This window comes from Mastigoproctus giganteus, chromosome 12 (assembly GCF_048544385.1).
Source record: "Mastigoproctus giganteus isolate SK-2022 chromosome 12, ASM4854438v1, whole genome shotgun sequence".
In the NCBI taxonomy this organism is placed as follows: domain Eukaryota; kingdom Metazoa; phylum Arthropoda; class Arachnida; order Uropygi; family Thelyphonidae; genus Mastigoproctus; species Mastigoproctus giganteus.
The window spans coordinates 103,457,149-103,481,177 of record NC_143586.1 but is presented as its reverse complement, the minus strand read 5'-3'; the positions used below and the strand labels follow the sequence as shown (position 1 = coordinate 103,481,177).

At 38.0% G+C, this 24,029-nt stretch overlaps 1 protein-coding gene across 2 annotated transcripts in view; it reads left to right on the top strand.

Moving 5' to 3' along the window:
- LOC150077310 (NAD-dependent protein deacetylase sirtuin-3-like) overlaps positions 1-24,029 on the top strand; it is a 193,772-nt gene that overhangs the window by 4,053 nt on the left and 165,690 nt on the right. For both annotated transcript variants that reach the window (XM_090386290.1, XM_090386289.1), the window contains exon 2: positions 6,983-7,184. In XM_090386290.1, the coding sequence (XP_090242416.1) occupies positions 6,983-7,184 (202 nt within the window). The remainder of the gene's footprint in view (positions 1-6,982; positions 7,185-24,029) is intronic.

Below are 24,029 nucleotides of genomic sequence, written 5' to 3'. Positions count from 1 at the left end.
TTAGAGAGGAGGGACCTGTAAAGTAAAAAAATTAAGTCAAAATGATTAAATTAATAAAAGGAATAGTAGCTAACATCAGATATGTGTGGTGCCTCCGTAGCCAGGTGGGCAGTAGCAGCAGTGCGTAGCACACGCTTCTTGATTAGACCGGGGTTCGAGCCCGTGACCCACCAAATACGGAGGATGCGGAAAGGTCAGGGAATGATCACCACATATTCCCGGAGCAATATGGCCTTAGTTGCTAATGCTCCTAAAAACCAAATAACAACAACAGATATGTGTGGGTAAATTTGGCAATAAGACAATAAAAAGGGGGGGGGGGAAATATGCAATCAAATCCGATGTTAGCAAAAGTAAATATTAGGTATTTCGTCAGGTATTTCGTCAGGGGATGACACCTGATCATGTATCAAGGAGTGCATTTCTATATTATCCATATCTGGAAGAGAAGCAAATTTAAGAATAAAACTAAGTCGGGATAGCAGTATAACTTTCACAAAATATGGACAAGGTAGTCCCAATGCAGTGTATGTTATGTAATAAAATAAATTAAGGTGAATTAAAGTAGAAATAAAATTAAACACTAGGTGTTTACAGTGTAGCCAAGATGCAAAAAAAACGAAATTAGAATAGATTAAAGGAGAATAAAATTTAGAAATTTGGTTAATGTAAAGAGAGGTTTGGTAAATAGAATTTAGTAGATATGTAAATAGAAATTAGAGATGACTCCGTAGCCAGGTGGGCAGGAGCAACAGTGCGTAGCATACGCTTCCTGATTAGACTGGGGTTCGAGCCCGTGACCACCAAATACGGAGGATGCGGAAAGTCAGGGAATCACCACTGCATATCCCCAGCCCGGATAAAGGGTGAGGGTTGGCTTCAGGAAGGGCATCCGACTGTAAAAATTTCATGCCAAAACAGTAAAAACACTGACCTCATATATATAATGGGAAAAAGGTGAGGACAAAAAAAAAAAAAAATTAAATAGAAATTAGTGCAAGAAAATGGTATAAGGCTAGGGAGTGAATTGAGGATAGGGAAGGGATAAAAGTGTAGCTAAATAAAGGCGAAGATAGCAAGAGATTAAGGATAGTAGGAACGTTCATATCGCCCTCGAATTGCACTAATAACTTTACGAATGGGAAAAAGTAGAAATAGAAAATACAAAGATAAAAAGTTAAGAAAAGGATATTAAAAGTACTGCGCTAGCTGAGATCATAAAGCCCAACCTTTTAGTAAGGACCCTGACTGTGTGAGTGTTAGTAAGAAGAAAGAGACTAATACCACATGCTTGCATTGTAGGAAGCCTAAAAATAAAAATTCGATAAAAGGCTGAAAACGAAAACCTGAAGCCTTATTAAAAAATACATAGTTGTTAAAATAGAGTATATACTCTAAATAGAGTTTTTTATTGACTTTTTATTTTTTTGGCTTCCTACAACGTAAGCATGTAGTATTAGTCTCTTTTTTTCTTACTAACACTCACACAATCAGGGTCCTTACTAAAAGGTTGGGCTTTACGATACCAGCTAACCCAGTACTTTTAATATCCTTTTCTTAATTTTTTATCTTTATACTTTCTATTTCTACTTTTTCCCTGTTCATAAAGCTATTAGCGCAATATGAGGGTGATACCAACGTACTTACTATCCTTAATCTCTTGCTATCTTTGCCTTTATTTAGCTACATTTTTATCCTTTCCCTATCCGTACACCATTTGCTTGCGCCAATTTATATTTACATGTTCTACTAAATTCTATTTACATATTCTACATAAATTCTATTTACATTAACCAGATTTCTAAATTTTATTCTCCTTTAATCTGTTCTAATTTTTAGTAGATATGTTTTTTTTTTTTTTTTTTTGCACCGTGTCTACATTGTAAACACCTAGTTTTTAATTTTATTTCTATTTTAATTCACCTTAATTTATTTTATTACATAACATACACTGTGTTGGGAATACATTTTCCATATTTTGTGAAAGTTATACTGCCATTCCCACTTAGTTTTATTCTTAAATTTGCTTCTCTTCCAAATATAGAAACACAGTTGTCAGAAACAAAAAAAAAAAAAAAAACGCTCCCGTTTCACCCCTCCGTTCATTCAAAATACCTGTCCAGCTCAGCCTTAAATTTATTTAGACTGTCAACTTCCACAACAAGGGATGGAAATCTGTTCCACCAACCAACTACCTGCTGGCTAAAGGCAAATTTCCACACATCTATCCTATTGCTCTCTCAGGTGATTATTCTGAGCAAGAGGAAGAATCCCATCAGCAATTAGCATGCTCAAATCATTCAAGGCTTTATACACCTCAATCAGATCACCTCACAGGTGCCTAGTCTCCAGACACTGTAATTTGCAAAACTTAAGCCTTTCTTTATAAGAGCAACCTTTTGTTCCATTCACTAATCTTGTTGCCCTTCTTTGTACTCGTTCTAACAGCCATGCCTTGAGTACTGTATACAGTACTCAAGACATGGCCTGACTATTGCCTTATACAAGGGGATAATCACCTCCTTATCCCTGCTAGAAAAATTCCTGTATATCATTGACAAGACACCATGAGCTACTCTTGCAGCCCGTCTGCATTGCTAAGAAAACTTCATATCTGTCTGCACAATTATCCCCAGGTCCCTTTCATTTTCTACCACTGTCAGTGTAGTACCACAGAGTTGATACATTATTCTGGGGTTACGGCTTCCCATATACAGGGTGTCTCAAAAATATTGGTACAAACGTTTAGGGGAGGTAGGTAACATCTAAAGGAATGTGAATCGCATAGGAACCCATAATCGGAAATGTCACCGTAAGTCGGTAGATGGCGTGGTAGTCGCTGCACGAAGAGCATCCATCGATATATGAACTGTGAGCTGGTAGACATGCTGTTTTTTTTTTTTTTGTTTTGTTGTTTTGGTTTTTTTTTTTTTTTTTAGGAGCATTAGCAACTAAGGCCATATTGCTCTGGGATATGCAGTGGTCATTCCCTGACCTTTCCGCATCCTCCGTATTTGGTGGTGAGGGGCTCGAACCCCGTTTTATTAAAAAAGCGTGTGCTCCTTCCCACCTGGCTATGGAGGCGCCCGGTAGACATGAACCTAGTGTATGGATTAGCAGAGGGCAATGGACGAGCCGCTCAACGAATTTATGGAGAATGCTTCACAGACAGACATGTACCGGACCAACGTTTGTTTGCGCGTGTGCATCAAAATTTGTGCGATTATGGGTCATTTAGAGGTAACAGGAGTAGTGTGGGCAGACTACGTTTGACGTGAACTCCCAACATGGAAGAAAATGTGTTGAATGCTGTCCAGAATAATCCTGCTACCAGCACACATGCCATTGCCTCTGCCTTAGGAGTGTCTCGTTGCAGTGTACAGCATCTGGCACGATGATTCCTTACACCCCTTTCATCTCCAAAGGGTTCAGTTACTGCTCCCCCAAGATCATCCTGCACGTGTGGCTTTTGCACAGTGGTTTCTCCAAGAAACTGTTCAAGACTTGAATTTTCCAGCCTATGTTTTGTTCACGGATGAGGCTTATTTCACTCGGGAAGGCTTATTCAATCAGCACAATGCTCATGTGTGGGCTCATGACAACCCACACGGTGTACGCCTCCATGCTGCACAACATCGCTTTGCAATAAATGTGTGGGCAGGTATGGTTGGTGACTGCTTAGTCGGCCCATACCTGTTACCATCCCACATGAACTCCGCTAAATATCGGATCTTTCTTGAACAAGTTCTACCAGGGTTATTTGATGATGTTCCAGCAAATGTGAAATGGAACGTTTGGTTTCAAAGTGACGGGGTGCCTGCCCAATATGGAAGGTGTGTTCGTGACCATTTGAACAGGCGTTTTGGGCTTCGATGGATTGGCCGGGGTGGACCCGTTGCCTGGCCCCCTGATTTATGGAGCCTTGATTTTTTCTGTTGGGGGCCCTCAAATCTATCGTTTATGAATCGCCTGTGGAGACGGAAATGGATCTCATGGCGAAACTCGTCTGCGCTGCTGCTATTGTCAAAGAAACTCCAGGTGTGTCCGCCAATCCATGCTGCGTCGGTGTCATGCATGCATCGCGTCTCATTGTGAAACCTTCGAGCATCTGTTGTAACATCATGAAATGCATCCCTCTCGTACTCCATTGTTAATATTATGTCAAATAAATGTTTGCCACTAATTACTGTCTTGTGTCATTTCTGCTTCTTGTGCCTCTGCTACTACTTTCCCGTGACGTTTCCGGTTATGGGTTCCTATGCGATTCACATTCCTTTAGATGTTACCTACCTCCCCTAAACGTTTGTACCAATATTTTTGAGACACCCTGTATAGTATTTTACATTTGTCAATGTTAAACTTCATTTGCCACCTCTCAGCCCATCTGCTCAACTTTTCTAGATCCTGTTGCAGCAGCGTACTGTCATTAGTGTCCTTAACGACACTGCCAACCTTTGTATCGTCTGCAAACTTGGACATTAAACTTGATATACCATCATCAATATCATTTATAAATACAGAAAACAACAATGGACCCAACACTGAGCCCTGAGGGACTCCACTAATAACATTAGTCCACGATGAGCAGTGTCCATTGATTACCACTCTATGTCTTTTCCCACTCAACCATCCCTTTATCCATATCAGCAATTTGCCTCCAATGCCACACTGCTCCAATTTGTTCAGCAGTCTTCCATGCACAACAGTATCAATGCTGCGCCGAGGTATAATTGAAGTCTTGTCTAGATGATCCTGTAGTATTACTTTAACCAGTGCCTCCATTAATTTTTCTGGAACAGAAGTTAAACTAACAGGTCTATAATTACTTGTGTTGCCCTTTGATCCTCCTTTGTGAATTGGGGTCACATTTGTACATCTCCAGTCCATGGGTAAGTACCTCCCCTGAGTCCAAAGAAGCTCTCATAAGATGCAAAATACTCATTTAGTTTGTTAGCCGCCCGAGCAGGATCATCAACAGTTGAACCATCAATATCCAGTGGACCAATCTGATTCATCCCTTTCCTTCTAGGGTTTACATAGGTAAAGAACTGTTTGCTGTTTTTCTTTGCATCCTTTGCCAAAGATTTCTCATAATCTCCTTTGTGACTTGGTTACAGATCAGCTTATATCTATCGTAGGCTTCCATGTCACCCATTAATTTATATGTATCCCATGCATTTTTCTTTTCTGCCATATGTCTCATTGGTTCATCTAACATCCAATATGTATGTGATCATATATATATAAAACAAATTTAGCAATTAAGTATATATATGTATATATATATATATATATTCTAGATATGATCGATATGATAGATTATGGTAGAGTAAAAATTTCCTAGATATGATAGATTATGGTAGAGTAAAAATTTCCTAGATATGATAGATTATGGTAGAGTAAAAATTTCCTAGATATGATAGATTATGGTAGAGTAAAAAATTTTTATCGGATTGGCAATGAGGTAGCAGGTTGAGTGAGATTAGGTGCAGTCTGCGAAAGACCTGTGCGTCAAAAATGCCCAAGTAACGTGCAAAGGCCCAACATCGGCACTGTGGTCTCTGTGATCTCTATGTTAAAATTTACAAATAATTCTTCGCTTAATACAGATATATATATATATATACTTAATTGCTAAATTTGTTTTATGCACTTTAAAGGAAGAAATTTTCAGTTGTATTGTAGTTGTACATATGTTGCATTAATGCTACTGTAAAAGTTATCAATTAAACCTTATATGCACATCGTTTTAATTAGGGCATGATCCTATTTATTTTTGTGGTTGTGTATGTTGTGTAATTTATATTTTGGATGGAAGGCATTTCAGGCATTAAGGCCTAACAGTGCAGTGCTGCCTAGCAATTAGTTTGTTCAATGTATTGTATCCTGCATTCTTTGCAGGGAAAGCATGTTCCTTGACAGTTTGCTAGGCAGCACCGTTAGACCTTAATTCCTGAAATGCCTTTCATCCAAAATATAAATTACACAATGTACACAAACTCAAAAAAAAAAAAAAAAAAATATATATGTATGATAGGGGGAAAATTCCTCAGCTCCTTGAAATTCTTTGATATTTTAATGTATTCAGGTAGCCTGACTACATTAAAATATCAGAGAATTTTACCACTGAAGCATTAAGGTACACATGTTGTCAACCTTAATGCTGGAGGGGAACTTTTGTACTAATATAATATCAATTTCCACTGATGGCAATACTATGGTATAGGGGAAATAAAAAAAATTAATAAACAATAAACAGGCAGACGCTCCCTCCCATAGTGTATTTGTTGATCAATTTGTCTGTTTTTCTGATAAAAACCTGAGCATCTAGAGAAAAAATCACACCACCCTCACTCTAGACCAACTTAATTTGGACACAGTATGAAAGAGTGCATAAAAATTCTTTCCATTTTTGATAGGTTTGAACTTGGACCATTTTCACACTGTTTGGAAGGATGCTGATTGTAACCACTGTGCTACCCATGACAGATAATCTGTCACTGGAGAGTCTGCTGCAACTGAATATAGAATGCATAGATAGCAAGCTACCAGTTCTGAAACCTCAAAATTTAAGTTTTTGGAATTATTAAGTATTATTTAAATTTAACTTAAATATAATTGTATTTGGAGGAAACAGTTCATTATACAGTCAATGCTACTGAGCGAACAAATTTTTGTATCAAACTGAAATGAATATAAGATATCTTGCAGTTGGATTTTGACAGTGGCATATTATCATAAGATTTGGCCTTGGTGCAGCATTTCTTTATTGATCCTCAAATCCCAAAGTCTTTTTCTTTTTGAGGATGATACACTAGTTTTGTATAACAGATATTGTGTCCTTGACAGAACACAAGCTGTCTTGTTTTTGAATAAAAAAAAAATCAGTATCCTAAAATATATATGGTGTTTGGATGTTGTATTGTACTTTATATTTGAATAATGAATGGATATTTTAAATCATGTTTCATTTTTATTATAGCTGGAATAAAAAGTTGTAAGACCTGTGTAATACCAAGCATTAATGTAAACGAAGGAACAGCAAAACAAGGAAAGAACATGATGAATATGTCACGAGTACAACCTGTTTTTTCATCAGGGGTGGATGGTGTTATACAGCAGTTTCAGTTATTAACAGTTATGGTAAAAAGTAAGAAAAATAAAAAACAAGAGAGAAAACTTTGGTAAGTTTTTTAGGCTGTGTATATACATATATAGTTTATAACCTGACTGTGCAGAGTAAAAGTAATGTTATTTTAAGTTTGCATCAAATGAAACATTCTTAACATATAATCAATAAACATTCTTTATTGTGAGATGAATCAATCTAGTAGGTAGTAATGGAAAATATTTTTTTCTATAGAATATAGCTGAATTATTGAACTATTATTTCATTTTATGAGGATATCTAATTTTTTTGTTGAGAGAAGAATGAAGTGGTTGTTTACAATGGAATGTGTTTAATGTTAAATTATATCGCACAAATTTTTATCATCAAGTGAATTTTATTGTATACAAAGGAAATAAGTTATAGTAAACTTATTTAACTAAACCTAATGTAACTATTAAGTTCTGTTTTGCAGGAGTTGAACTTGTAATACTTTGTACACACTAAAATTCACTTGATAACAGTTCATGTGGTAAGATGCATTAAGGGCTTATGCCTCAGGCTGCGAGAGAATTAGACTATGTACAAGTTAGTGCAAATGCATCATATTAGTACACAGCTAAACTCTAAATTAGCAAATTTTTGCAAAGGCGGAATCGTTTAAGTTATATCTCATATTGTGAATACCTTCATGGGTTGCTATGATATTGCACTACGAAAAAGTAACACTTCACCAAAGGAGAAGACTATTGTTACTTATTCTTGGTGGATACCATCACCCAGACAGCACTGCTTCAGGGCTATTTGATCCTTCTTTGGTGGGTGGGTAGGTGGAGTTATACTTCATAACTGTTCTGCCATCATTACATCATTAGGGTACCTACCAACCCACCGAAGAAGGGCCAAATAGCCCTGAAACGGTCACCAGGGGGAGCCCGATGCTGCCTGGAGTTTCCAAGAATAGGTGCTCCCATGCTCCCAAAAACCAAATAACAAACAAACAATGGTATATATCATGTAATAATCTATGGGGAAGCATTGCCTATTCAAAGAGTTTGAGTTTTTGAGTGGTGTGAGTTGAAGGAGTTACTGTCCCTTTCTTTCTTCTACACTGTTTCTTTTCCTCTTCCACTCCTACTATTACTTGCCCTGTTTTTTTTTGCTTTTCTAAGTCTAATAGGGACAAGTGGATAGTAGAGTTATTATCCCACACATACAAAATAGCCCTGAAATGGTGCCGTCTGGGTGGTGGTGGTATCCACTGGGAATAAGTAACAATAGTCTTCTCCTTTGGTGAAACGGTACTTATTCGAAGTAGTGCAATATCATGGCAACTCATTGTGAAGGTATTCACAATATGAGATATAACTTAAACAATGCCGCCTTTGCAAAAATTTGCTAATTTAGAGTTTAGCTGTGTTCTAATATGATGCTTTTGCACTAACTTGTACATAGTTCAATTCAATAATTGAACTACGTACGTGGTTTAATTAGTGTTAATCTAATTTCAAATTAATAAATATATAATTTAGTTAGAAGTGATATGATTTTTATTACATTAAGAGAAGATAACTAAAATGAATATAGTCATATGGATATAGCAATTATCCAGCCTCTTTTAAAATCTATAAATAATTTAATGTAAATAGTTTTACATTCCAAAAAGGCAACTGAAAATACTTTACATAAGAATTATTTATGTTCAAAATTTACAATTATGTACATTAGATACAAAGCAAGCAATCTTAACTTGCTCACAGGAGCTAACAGAAAGGAAGGCTATTGATACTTGATAGCAATTCTTGTTTACAAAAGACTAGATTTAACAAATGACAGATTTGTATTTGTTATTTATTTATTCCAGAGAAAATTTTGGGTCATTCTTATGCAGATTCATCAATGAAAAGATATTAAACAAACTTTTAGTACTATTAAAAAAAAAAAATAGTACATGAGATGAACAGTATGAGCATCTTTTGCTCTAAAAAATCTGATCTTTCAGTGCTCAGGAAGGACAGCAGAAGCCGACCCTGTCTAAAAGTATAGTCAAATTACTCACACTATTGATTAACTTTTCCAAAGGATAGTTTCAGAACGTCAAGGCTATCTTTGTTGGATGGGCACTGTCTTGAAATGCAAGTATCATTTATTATATATTTTGGAGGAGTATTTTGTTTACTGTTTATAACACAGAAACAAAATAAAACTTGTTTTTTGCAGTTCTTTTTGAGTGTTTATATCAAGTTTTATGAGGAACCCAAACAATCTCATATTCAACTAGAAATAATCAATATCTTGGATACTTTGCCATAAAATTTACATTGTATGGAATCACATTTCATCGTATAGTAGCAAATTCACCATCAGGTTCCCTGAAACATGCTTTATAAGGCCTAGTCTTTTAGATGCTAATTTTTGAGCCTCCCTATATGAAGATTGAAATTTCCATTGCTAGAGAATGTAATCCGAAAACAATCTCCTCTTATTAGCTCTTGTTAAAAGAAATTTATCAGTAATATAATAAAACCAGATGGCATATATCGGCACCTCTGTAGCCAGGTGGGCAGGAGCAGCAGTGCATAGCATACGCTTCTTGATTAGATGGGTTCGAGCCCATGACCGCCAAATACGGAGGATGCGGAAAGGTCAAGGAATGACCATCGCATATCTCCGGAGCAATATGGCCTTAGTTGCTAATGCTCCCAAAAACCAAATAACAAACAAACAATGGTATATATCATGTAATAATCTATGAAAGGAAACAGTTAAACATTTTTCTTAGAAGCAGTAGAGGTTATTTATTTATTTTTTTTCTCCCCAATCAAGTATACAGAGCATCGAAGAACTAGATAATCAAAAGAGGATAGTATTGTCATGTACAATGTGATGCTTTCAACATATGTGAGAAGGGCTGCATCAATGGAAATGTCTTGAGAAAAATGCCAAAAGGAGGGGCCTAAAGAAGAATAGCACACTTTAGGCTGACAAAATTCATCCAGTTATATAGAAAGTAGTAGTGTGGGTGATAAGCAGACCTTTACCAAAATTATGAGAGTAGCTTTAGATTCTGATGAGCTTCCTACCTATTGGACATCTGCAAATGTATTTTCTGTTTACAAAGAGAATGAGATCAAAAAGTGAAGTGAGTTAATACAGATCTATAAGTTGACTTGTTTTAGTAAAAATGATGGAGTCAGTGGTTAAAGAAGTAATGCAGGATCATCTTAACAAGAATGCAGTTATATGGCAATCTCAGCATGGATTTGTTAAGAGGGATATCTTGAACAATCTGATTAGTTACTATGATGTTGTCAGAAAGGAACCAGATGCAAAAGATAATTTTCATATCATATACTTAGACTTCATTAAAGTTTTTTGGAACTGTTCCACATGAAAGATTGCTGTACAAGTTGGGATAAGCCACACTGCTCCAACTCAATCATCCCTTTATCCTATGGATGTTGAGTGGCAGGAGACAGACAGTGGTTATTAATGGCCACTGCTATTCTTTGACCAGTGTTATTAGTGGAATCCCTCAGGTTCAATTAGGACCCCCCCTTTGCTGTTTTCAATATTTGTTAATGATATTGACACAGGCATATAGAGTAATGTTTTAAATTTGCTGATGCAGAGATGAGCACAATGCGATTAATCAGTAGTGAGCTGTGAATATTTTAACAATGGGCTCGCAGTTTTGCCGACTTTTATTCTTTTTGATGTGAAACATCCTTGGAGGCACCTCAATCGAGTAAATCTGATTGGTCACGAAAAATGCGACGCAGAAGTGACGTCATCTGCAGCTTCCACCAGAGACAAATTATTGTAATTTGTTTTGTTGCAGTCATACTTCCTACAGCTGCCATTTGATTGTAGATGCTACCATTTGATTGTAGCCATTTCAAAGGCTACAATCAGTGGGTAATCAATTGGCTTGGTTGTATTTATTATTGATGTTTCATATCAATAATAAATACCAAGATCATGTGGTGCGTGCACATCGCAAATGGATGTGGATTTTGCAAACTTGGATTTTGGCAAGGATGTTTCGCATAAAACCATTTAACGTGTGTGTGTGTGTGTGTGTGGCACATGTGCCATATTTTTTTACAACTAGAGAAATATAATGGACACATTTTTTTTTTCATGATAAAATTTTTATATTGCGAATAAAAAATAACATGAAATATTTCCCATATAACATAAAAAACTATCACAAAACATTTTAGAATATAAAACAAATATTACATAAAAAAACAAGCTAGTTGAGAAAAGGTACACAAAAATCATAGATTAGATGAAAAAAATTATTGTACAAGTATTCAAGAAAAATTTATTCTAAAAACTGCCATATAGAATTTACTTCTTTATTAATATTTATTTTCGATCTTCTGCTTTGTTCAATAGCTAATTGTTGATTACGGAGGAAAGATTTGACGTAAAAATCCGGATCAAATTGAAACAGTGGTTTTCCATTTAAGTGTAATGGTTAAATTTGAAAGTGTCTGCAATTCTGTCCAGGCATGATATGAGGCAGTATATGATGAGAGCCTTGCCAGTCAATTTGGCCCTAAAGAGATTGTGCAAGGCTCGTGGAGTAGAATTTTTTTCATCATGGTTTGTGCTTGCTAATAGGAGAGACTGCTTCTACAGGGATAGGATACATTTAAATAGAAAGAGTGCAAGAATATTTGCTGATGCTATCAAGGCAGTGTTAGATGGGTCGGAAAATTGCTAGCTTGGGGGCGGGATTCACACACTAAAAGATCAACAGGCCACAGGGAGAGGCAAAAGTGATTCTTGCACTGCTTCTATTGGAATGAGCAGCAGCATAGAGAGCAAGTTGCTGGGGTTTTCAAGAACTGGGAGTCAGCATGGAATAAGTAAATAATGCACTGTGTTAGGATAACTAAAAGTAAAAACAGGTTCATGTATACTTGTATGTACACCAATGTACATACAAATAGGAGTATAGTGAATAAATTTGATGAATTTTAAGTGCTGGTCAAGACATCAAAGGCTGTTATTGTTGGGATATCAGAGACATGATGTCGTGCAGTTATAAGCAGTGCAGAATTGGAATTTGAGAAGTACAATGTGTAGAAAAGAGAGACAGGATAGGGCGTGAGGAGGAATTATGTTGATAGTTAAGAAACACATAAAATCTAAGGAAGTGCATCCAGTTGACATTGGTGGACAGTGCAATGCTGAGTCAGTTTCATGTGACATGAACGCTGGGAAAGAAAAAATTAGGGTAGGAGTGTGTTTTTGGCCTAATAACTCTGATGAGTACAACGAACAATTGTGCAGAGAAATAAAGTGGACCAGTAAATCAGAATGTCTTTGTAATGAGGGATTTTAACTTTCCAGATATTGACTGGAACTTGTGGTTGGTCACTCACATGTTAGCTAGACTTTTGTGGATTTATTGGAGGATTGTTTTCTACCTCAATATGTTCAAGGGGCAACCAGAGGGAGTAATACTCTTGATATGATTATCAGCAGTCATGCATTAAGAATTTGCAGATAAAGGAACCACTAGATGACAGTGACCACAGTGTACTGATGTAACTACCATGAACAGTAAAGGGAAGGGTTTTTGCTTTTGTAAAGGTGACTACAGTGGTCTCAAAGAGTTTTTAAATTCTATACAGTGGGATAAACTGATGTTGCTGAAACAGTGAATTCTAAATGGGACGCCTTCAAGGAATTAACCTTGGAAGCTACAAGGCTTTTCATACCAACTAAGAAATACTGTTCAAGATTTAGACCTAAATGAATATCAGATGAACTGATGAGGTTCATTGCAGAGAAGAAAAATGCACGGAATTCATATAAATTATCTGGCGACACAGAAGACTATGGAAGATATAAGCTAGTCTGTAATCAAGTCACAAAGTAGGTTAGGCAAGCAAATGCTGATTACAAGAAATCCTTGGCAAAGGATGCAAAGAAAAACAACAGACTTCTTTACTTATGTAAATGCCAGAAGGAAGTGGATGGATCAGATCAGTCCACTTGATATTGACGTTTCAAACGTTGATGATCCTGCTCAGAAAGCTAACAAACTGAATGAGTATTTTGCAACTACATTCACACAAGAGAAATTTTGTAAGGAAGGGGAGGACAGAAATTTACTAAACTCTGACAGGGAGCTAAATGGTTTTGTAATAACGGAGAGCAAAGTGGAGTAGAAATTGTTGCAGTTAAACATAAGTGCCTCCGTAGCCAGGTGGGAAGGAGCAGCAGTGCGTAGCACACACTTCTTGATTAGACCGGGGTTCGAGCCCGTCACCACCAAATACGGAATATGCGGAAAGGTCAAGGAATGACCACCGCATATCCCGGAGCAATATGACCTTAGTTGCTAATGCTCCTAAAAACCAAATAACAACAACAACAACAACAGTTAAACATAAGAAAGGCACCTGGGATGGATGGAATCTATCCAGTTATATTGAAGGAGGCAGAGAGGGAAGTAAGCAAACCCTTAGTCATAATTATGAGAGCTTCCTTAGATTCAGGGGAAATCCACATGAACTGGAGTTCACAAAGAGGGATCAAAGGGTGACACAAGTAATTACAGATCTGTTAGTTTGGCTTCTATTCCAGGGAAAATAATGGAGTCACTGGTTAAAGAAGCTTTGCAGGATCATCTAGACAAGACTGCAGTAATAGTTCAGATGCAGCATGGGTTTGTTAACGGGTGGTCTTGTGTGACCAATTTGATTTAATACTACGATGTGGTCACAAAGCAACTGGATGCAAAAAATAATTTTGATATCATATACTTGGATTTCAGGAAAGCTTTTGATCTACACATGGAAGACTACTATGCAAATTGGAGCAGTATGGCATTAAGGACAAGTTGCTGCAATGAATAAAAGTATAGTTGAGTGGGAGAAGACAGTGAGTGGTAATCAATGGACACCACTAATAAATGTTACTAGTGGTGTCCCCTGGATTCAGTGTTGGGCTCATTGTTGTTTTGTATATTTATCACTGATATTGATGAAGATATATCAAGCTTAATGTCAAAGTTGGCAGGGTTGTTAATAACAGTAACGACAGTATGCTGTTGCAACAGGATCTGGAAAAGTTGGGCAAATGGGCTGAGAAGTGGCAACTGAAGTTTAACATTGACAAATGCAAAGTACTGCATATGAGTAGCAGTAACCCCAGAGTAACATACCAACTGGGTGATGTTACACTCAGGGTCGTGGAGAATGAAAGAGACCTGGGAGAAATTGTGCAGTCAGATATGAAGTTTTCTGAGCGGTGGAAACAGGCTGCCAGAGTAAGTCATGGGGTTTTGTCAACGATATAGAAGTATTTTGCAAGCAGGGATAAGGAGATGATTATTTCCTTGTATAAGGAAATGGTTAGGCTACACCTTGAGTATACGGTGTACAGGTCTGGAAGCTTCATTTTAGGAAGGAAGTGCATACGAGAGTAGCCTTGTGCAGGCGAAGCTCCTGGAATAGAGAAGTTTTTCCTGTTTTATTAGCTTAAATTGGCATATTAACTTATTTTCTAGAGTAGCTTTATATTCTTCGGGAAGAGTTCAAGATGATGGAGGATTTTGGTGTAGAAGACTCGGGCTTAAAAGTTTCTGTTAGGGAAGTGGAACTCCTGCTAAAGGAAGGAAGGAATGGCAAATCACCTGGACCTGGAGGAGTTTACATGGAACTTCTGAAATATTGGGAAAGAGGAGTGGCTGTTCTGATACAAAAAGTTAAATAGTATACTGAGAGGAGAAGAAATACCAAAAGAAATGATATCAGGATATATTACATCAATTTATAAGAAGGGTGATTGGAAAAGCTGTTCAAATTACAGAGGAATATGCGTCCTGAACCCGCTGTTAAAGATCCTTGGAAAATGGATCAGGAACCATTTAGAAGCCCGAATCGAGGTATCAGAAGAACAAAGTGGTTTTTCAGCTGGGAGGTCATGTATAGATCATATCTCAACAGTACGACAGATCCTTGAAAAATGCCAATCAAAAGGGAAAAAAATCTATGATTTTCATTGACCTTGAAAAGGCATATGACAGTGTTCCAAGAAAACTCTTATGGGAAGCACTGAAAGAGGCAAATATTGATAGACAACTGATTAACATTATTAAGGCAATTTACAGGAATAATAGATGCAGAATTAAAGTGGGATCAGCTTTGTCACCTGAATTCCACACTTCAAAAGACTTATTACAAGATTGTTGCATGTCGCCAACACTTTTCAAAATTTATATTGACATCTGCCTAAGATCCTGGTCAAAAAAATGTAATAAAATGGGATTGCCGATTTAATAAGAACACCTATATTCACAATTTACTTTTTGCAGATGATCAGGTTGTGATAGCACAAGACTTAGAAAATGCAAAGTATGCATGTCGTCAATTGTTTGAGGAATATAAACAATGGGGATCTAAAAATCAATTTTACCAAGACTGAAATGTTGTCTTCAGGGCCAGGACACATTCTAAATATTGCAGGTTTTAAAATCAAACAAGTCGATAAATTCAAATATCTGGGATCAATCTTACAAAGTGATGGATCATCCCAAGCAGAGATCAATAAGAGAATTACAGACGGCAGAAAGGCTATCGGTATGGTAAACTCTGTTCTATGGAGCAAAAATATCCTAAATAAAACAAAGAAACTTATATTTCAGACGATTGTACAAAGTCTTCAATTGTATGGAGTGGAAACCTGGACATTGAATAGGCGAGTGGAAAACAAATTGCTCTCCACAGAAATGGATTTTTGGAGACGCTCAGCAGGAACTTCTAGAAGAGACAGAAAACGGAATGAAGACATAAGGGAAAAAATGGAAGTGAGAAAGACTATTATTGACACCATCAAAGAAAAGCGTCTAACATGGTATGGACATGTAAAATGGATGCAAGAAAACAGATATCCAAAGGCTATCCTGGAATGGATACCTCCTGGAAGAAGGAGAAGAGGAAGACCTAGGAGGACATGGATGGATGGAGTACGGGAGTGCATGACAGCCAGAGGCTTAACTGACCAAGACACCTTGAACCGCACTTTATGGCGGAAAAAAATTCCTAACAAGAAATAACTTGTAGTCTGAGGAAACCCATTGTAAATGGAAACACTCCTCTTGAAGAAGAAGAAGCTTTATATTCCTAGTTATGATACTTAGTTTAAAGTTTAACTTAGATAGAGATTTTGTAGGTATTACTTAGTATCGGTAAGAGTATCAAATCCACGTGTTACAAGTTGCAGCTTCGCTGAACGAGAAGTTTTTAGCCATATTTAGCTGCTTATTGACCAATTGTTATATCAAATTATTTTCTATAAGTAGCTTATAGACCTAGTTAGGATCCTTACTTTATTCTAAATTGAGACAGTGAGATTTGGAAGTTAATTAATACTTATGTGTCCATAGATTTACCGTTCGTAACTTGCCGTGATTGTTATACGATACAACATTATATCCTGAACTAGATAGCTGTAAGCTTAGTGTAGTATAGTGTATAATATAATATAATATTGTCAATCAATCAGTAAAATCTATTAATCTTTTTAAACTTCATTGTCAATTAAATTGTACTTTTTAACTAAATACATATAACGACTTAGATTACAAACGTAACATAATTAATTAATACATAACTTGATACGGAAGTTATATAAATGGAACTTGTACATAATACTCGATACTGAAAAATATATATATAGCTTTATAACTGTGTTGGGATACAAGTTTAGGGTTATAATTTTGTACTGAAATTGAAATTTTATTGAAATTAAATCGAAATCATGACTCAGACCAGAGCAGCAAAGCAAAAGGCTCAAGCTAATGGGAGTGCTGTGGCTCAGGGGAGAACTCAGGGGGAGCAGTTGCCCTCTGAATCACAGCCTTTTAAAAAGCACAGCTTGCATGATGTTTGTGGAGCAATCGGGTACGGCACATGATATTGCCATGGGGATGCCTTTGTGTGTGCGCGATGTAAGGAGTGTAAAGAAATCAGGTGACAACTCAGCATTGTTATGGGCCTATATGAGAGCTTGAAGGACAGGTCGATGCCCTTGAAGGATCTAAATTGAGGGCCCATCAAGCTCTCAGCTGCCCACATCATCGCCAGAGCTTGCACTTGGTCATCACACAACACAGCGGCAACCCCCAAGGCAGAATGCGCTGGTCCCACAGGAACTAGTAGTTGTTGGTGACTCTATTGTCAGGGAAACGGGGAACATGCTTTGTAAAAAGGATAGGTGGAACAGGACCAGGGTATGTCTGCCAGGGGCAAAGTTTGATAACGTAGAGCGGATATCATCTTTTAAGGGCACAAAAGGTGATATAGTTGCACATGTTGGCACTGATGATATGAAGAGTAGGAGACCGACAGAATTACTTAATAAGTACAGGTCACCATTGAAAAAAAGCTGTGAATTAGGGTTGAATTTGAAAGTGTCTGCAATTCTGCCCAGACACGATAAGAGGGAGTATATGATGATCGATCAATTCAGCCCCGGAAAGATTGTGCAAGGCTCAAGGGGTAGAATTTTTTTCAGCCTGGTCTGTACTTGATAACACGAGAGACTACTTCTACAGGGATGGGATACACTTAAATAGAAAGGGTACAAGAATATTTGTTGATGCTATCGAAGCAGTGTTAGGTGGGTCGGAAAACTGCTAGCTTGGGGGGATACAAGGACTAATAGATTAATAGTAGCCGCTGGCAGAGGTGAAAGTGATTCTTGCACTGCTTCTATTGGAATGAGCAGCAGCCTGGAAAACAAGATGCAGGATATTTCAGAGACTTCTGGGAGTCATTGCGGTACAAGTAAACACATGGGTTGTGTTAGGGTAGCTAAGAATAGGAACAGGTGCATGTATACTTGCGTGTACACCAATGCTAGGAGTTTGGTAAATAAATTTGATAAATTTGAGGTATTGCTCAAAACATCAAAGGCAGATATTGTTGGGATATCAGAGACGTGGTATCACACAGATATAAGGAATGCAGAACTGGAATTTGGGGAGTACAATGTGTACAGAAAGGATAGACAGGATAGGAAGGGAGGAGGGGTTATACTATTAGTTAAGAAACATAAAATCCAAAGAAGTGAAGCCAGTCAACATCGCTGGAGTGCAGTGTCGAGTCAGTTTGGTGTGACATAAGCATTGAGAGATCAAAATTGAGAGTACTAGTGTGTTATAGGCCTAATGACTCTGATGAGTGTAATAAGAAACTGTACAGGGAAATGGAGTGGGCCAGTAAATCAGAGAGTCTTATAATGGTGGATTTTAATTTCCCAGATATTAACTGGAATTTGTGGGTTGGTAACTCACACACTAGCAAGGCTTTTGTGGATTTATTGGATGATTGTTTTCTACATCAGCATGTTTGGGAGGCAACTAGAGGGAGAATACTCTTGATCTGATTATCAGTAGTGATTCTTCATGCATTAAGAATCTGCAGATAAAGTGATCACAGTATGCTGAAGTGGAATTAGCTCAAAGAGGCAACTACCATCTGGGGTAAAGGGAAGGGTTATTGCTTTTGTAAAGGCGACTACGATAGTCTGAGACAGTATTTAAGTTCTATACAGTGGGACCAACTGATGATGGTACCAACAGCAAATTCAAAATGGGAAGCATTCAAAGAACTTATCTTGGAAGCTACTAGGCTTTACATACCAACTAAGAAATATTGTTCAAGGTTTAACCTAAATGGATGTCAGATGAACTAATGAGACATATGGCAGAGAAGAAAAATGCATGGGATACATATAAAATTAATGGGTGACATGGAAGCCTATGATAGATATAAGCTGGTCTGTAACCAAGTCACAAAGGAGATTAGGCAGGCAAAGGCAGATTATGAGAAATCTTTGACAAAGGATGCAAAGAAAAACAGAAAAGAGTTCTTTACATATGTAAACTCTAGAAGGAAAGGGATGAATCAGATTGGTCCATTGGATATTGATGGTTCAATAGTTGAGGATTGGTCATCACACAACACAGCGTCAACTCCGCTGTGTTGTTTGTTATCACCTGAGCAGGTGGTTAACAAACTAAACGAGTATTTTGCATTTACATTCACACATGAGGAGTTATTCAGGAAGGGGAATGCCAGAGGTGAAGTAAACTCTGGCAGTGAGCTAGATTATTTTGTAATAACTGAGAGGAAAGTGGAGGAGAAATTGTTGAGGATAAACATAAAAAAGTCACCTGGGTTAGATGGGATCTATCCAGTTATATTAAAGGAAGCAGCAAAGGAAGTAAGCAAACCCTTAGCCATAATTATGAGAGCTTCTTTGGACTCAGGGGAGGTACCCATAGATTGGAGAAGTGCAAATGTGACCTCAATTCACAAAGGAAGATCAAAGGCTGACACAAGTAATTATAGACCTGTGAGTTTAACTTCTGTTCCAGGAAAATTAATGGAGGCACTGGTTAAAGAAGCACTGTGGGATCATCTAGGCAAGACTTCAGTTATAGCTTGGACACAGCATGGTTTTTTCAGGGGAAAGTCTTGCCTGACCAATTTTATTGGATACTATGATGCAGTCACAAAAGAACTGGATGCAGGGAATCACTTTGATATTATATATTTGGATATTAGAAAGGCTTTTGATACTGTTGCACATGGAAGACTGCTCCACAAATTGGAGTAGTGTGGCATTGGAAGTAAATTGCTGCTATGGATAAAGGGATGGTTGAGGGGGAGAAGACAGTGAGTGGTAATCAATGGACACTGCTCATCATGGACTAATGTTATTAGTGGAGTCTCTCAGGGTTCAGTGTTGGGTCCATTATTGTTTTCTGTATTTATAAATGATATTGATGATGGTATATCAAGCTTAATGTCCAAGTTTGCAGATGATACAGAGGTTGGCTGGGTTGTTAAGAACACTGCTGACGCTATGCTGCAGCAACAGGATCTGGAACGGATGGGCTGAGAGGTGGCAAATGAAGTTTAACATTGACAAATGTAAAGTACTGCATATGGGAAACAGCAACCCCGAGCAATGTATCAACTGTGTGCTACTACACTGACAATGGTAGAGAATGAAAAGGACCTGGGAATAATTGTGCAGGCAGATACGAAGTTCTCTGAGCAGTGCAGACTGGCTACAAGAGTAGCTCATGGTGTCTTATCAATGATATACAGGAATTTTTCTAGCAGGGATAAGGAGGTGATTATTCCCTTGTATAAGGCAATGGTCAGGCCACACCTCGAGTACTGTATACAGGTTTGGAGGCCTCATTTCAAGAAGGATGTAGAGCTGCTGGAACGAGTACAGAGCAGGGCAACAAGATTAGTGAATGGAACAAAGGATTGCTCTTACGAAGAAAGGCTTAAGTTTTGCAAATTACAGTGTCTGGAGACTAGGCACCGGCGAGAGTGATCTGATAGAGGTGTGTAAAGCCTTGAATGGTTTGAGCATGCTCAATGCCGATGGGATCCTTCTTCTTGCTCAGAATAATCTGAGCAAGAATCTCAGTCTGAATTTATGCCCTCTCAGGGCATAAATTCAGATTGAGGAAAGACAGATGTAGGATAGATGTGCGGAAATTTGCCTTTAGCCAGCGTGTAGTTGGTTGGTGGAACAGACTTCCATCCCTTGTTGTGGAAGTTGATAACCTAAATAAATTTAAGGCTCAGCTGGACAGGTATTTTGAACGAACGGAGTGGTGAAATGAAAGTGGTGTTTTTTTTGGCTGAAGCTGCATAAGCTTGCTTTCTTGCATCATATGCCCCTACTAATGCTAATGCTAAAGGATGTATAGTTGCTATAACGAGTACAGAGAAAGGCAACAAGACTGGTGAGGGGAATAAAGGGGTGCTGCTACAAAGAAAGGCTTAAGTTCTGTAAATTGCGGTGTATGGAGACTAGACACCTGCGATGCGATCTGATTGAGGTGTATAAGGCCTTGAATAGATTGGGCAGGCTCAGTGCTGATTGGATTCTTCCTCTTGCTCAGATTACAAACCTGAGGGGGAATAGATTCAAACCGAGGAAAGACAGTTGTAGAATAGATGTTTGGAAATTTTCATTTAGTCAGCATGTAGTTGATTGCTGGAACAAACTTCCATCTTTTGTTGTGGGTTGATAGCTTAAATAAATTCAAGACAGAACTAAACAAACATTTGGAACAAGTGGATCAGTGAAATGGGAAGGGTTTTTTTTTTTGGCTGATGCTGTATAAGCTTGCTTTCTTGCATTGTATGCCTCTACTAATGTTAATGGTGTAATAGGAAAGCAGTGTAAAGTGAACTGTGTTATAATGAGGGCCTACTGTATTTTGAGTTTTCTTGGAAAACATATGCCGCTGTCATTTGAGTGCAGACCAGATGACTATTTGGTCTTCAATCAAACTATATAGGTCCCATTTTGAGATTCTGAAATTGAGTGATTTCTGAATAGAATTGTTCCCTGAAAACTTAGCTTGGCATCATGAATAACAACTGGAAATAAAATAGAAGGTGATGAGATGATTTGAGGAGAATCAATATTGGGGTTTAGAGCAGGAATTTTATGACTGACTGACTGACCGACCGACCGACCGACCTGTTGCTGTTGAATATGAACCAAAACAAGGACAGGTCTCACTGGTTGCTATGAAGTACAAGATAGAAGTTTTCAAGGAAATTAAATAGAACATTCCATGAATCCCATAGTAACTCTTGAAAAGCTACAGCAGACATTTAGTTTTCCCTGTGTTGAATGCTGCTGCTGCTGTGTTATCATTAGCATTAGTAGAGCCATTTGATGCAAGGAAGCAAGCTTACGCAGCATCAGCCAAAAAAAAAAAATAAAAAAAAATAAAAATAAATAAATAAAATAACCACTTCCACTTCACCCCTCTGTTCGTTCGAAATACCTGTCCAGCTGAGCCTTAAACTTATTTAGGCTATCAACTTCCACGACAAGGGAATGGAAGTCTGTTCCACCAACCAACTACTCGCTGGCTAAAGTCAAATTTCCGCACATCTATCCTACATCTGTCTTTCCTCAATTTGAATTTATGCCCTTTCAGGTGATTATTCTGAGCAAGAGGGAGAATCCCATCAGCATTGAGCATGCTCAAACCATTCAATTCACCTCGCTGGTGCCTAGTCTCCAGACACTGTAATTTGCAAAACTTAAGCCTTTCTTCGTAAGAGCACCCCTTTGTTCCATTCACTACTCTTGTTGCCCTTCTCTGTACTCGTTCCAGCAGCTCTGCATCCTTCTTGAAATGAGGCCTCCAGGCCTGTATACAGTACTCTAGGTGTGGTCTGACCATTGCCTTATACAAGGGAATGATCACCTCCTTATCCTTGCTAGAAAAATTCCTATATATCATTGACAATACACCATGAGCTACTCTTGCAGCCCGTCTGCACTGCTCAGAGAACTTCATACCTGCCTGCACAACCACACCTAGATCCTTTTCATTCTCTACCACTGTCAGTGTAGTACCACAGAGTTGATACGTTGCTGTGGGGTTGCTGTTTCCCATATGTAGTACTTTAAATTTGTCAATGTTAAACTTCATTTGCCACCTCTCAGCCCACCTGCTCAACCTTTCCAGATCCTGTTTCAGCAGCATAGTGTCAGTAGTGTCCTTGACAACTCTGCCAACCTTCGTATCGTCTGTAAACTTGGACATTAAGCTTGATATACCATCATTAATATCATTTATAAATAAAGAAAACAATAATGGACCCAACACTGAACCCCGAGGGACTCCACTAATAACATTAGTCCACGATGAGCAGTGTCCATTGATTACCACTCGCTGTCTTCTCCCCCTCAACCACCCCCTTTATCCATAGATGCAGTATCCAATCAAATTGGTCAGCCAAGACTTCCCCTTAACAAAACCATGCTGTGTCCGAGCTACAAATGAAGTCTTGTCTAGATGACCCTGCAGTGCTTCTTTACCAGTGCCTCCATTAATTTTCCGGGAACAGAAGTTAAACTCACAGTTCTATAATTACTTGTGTCAGCCTTTGATCCTCCTTTGTGAATTGGGGTCACATTTGCACATTTCCAGTCCATGGGTACCTCCCCTGAGTCCAAGGAAGCTCTCATAATTATGGCTAAGGGTTTGCTTACTTCCTTTGCTGCCTCCTTTAATATAACTGGATAGATCCCATCCACCCCAGGTGCCTTTCTTGTGTTTATCTTCAACAATTTCTCCTCCACTTTACTCTCAGAGATTACAAGATTCTCTAGCTTACTGCCAGAGTTGAATACACCTCTGGCATTCCCCTCGCTGAATAACTCCTCATGTGTGAATGTCGATGCAAAATATTCATTTAGTTTGTTAGCTACCTGAGCAGGATCATCAACAGTTGACCCATCGATATCCAGTGGACCAATCTGATTCATCCCCTTCCTTCTAGAGGTTACATAAGTAAAGAACTCCTTGCTGTTTTTCTTTGCATCCCTTGCCAAAGATATCTCGTAATCTGCCTTCGACTGCCTAACCTCCTTTGTAACTTGGTTACAGATCAACTTGTATCTATCATAGGCTTCTGTGTCACGTGTTAATTTGTATGTATCCCATGCATTTTTCTTCTCTGCCATATGTCTCATTAGTTCATCTGACATCCATTTAGGCCTAAACCTTGAACAATATTTCTTAGTTGGTATGTAGAGCCTAGTAGCTTCCAAGATAAGTTCTTTGAATGCTTCCCATTTTGAATTTGCTGACATCATCAGTTGGTAACATCATCAGTTGGTCCCACTGTATAGAATTTAAATACTGTCTCAGGCCATCATAGTCACCTTTACGAAAGCAATAACCCTTCCCTTTACCCCTAATGGTAGTTACCTCTTTGAGTAAATCCCACTTCAGCACACTGTGATCACTGCCATCTAGTGGTTCATTTATCTGCAGATTCTTAATGCATGAAGAATCACTACTGATAATCAAATCAAGAGTATTACT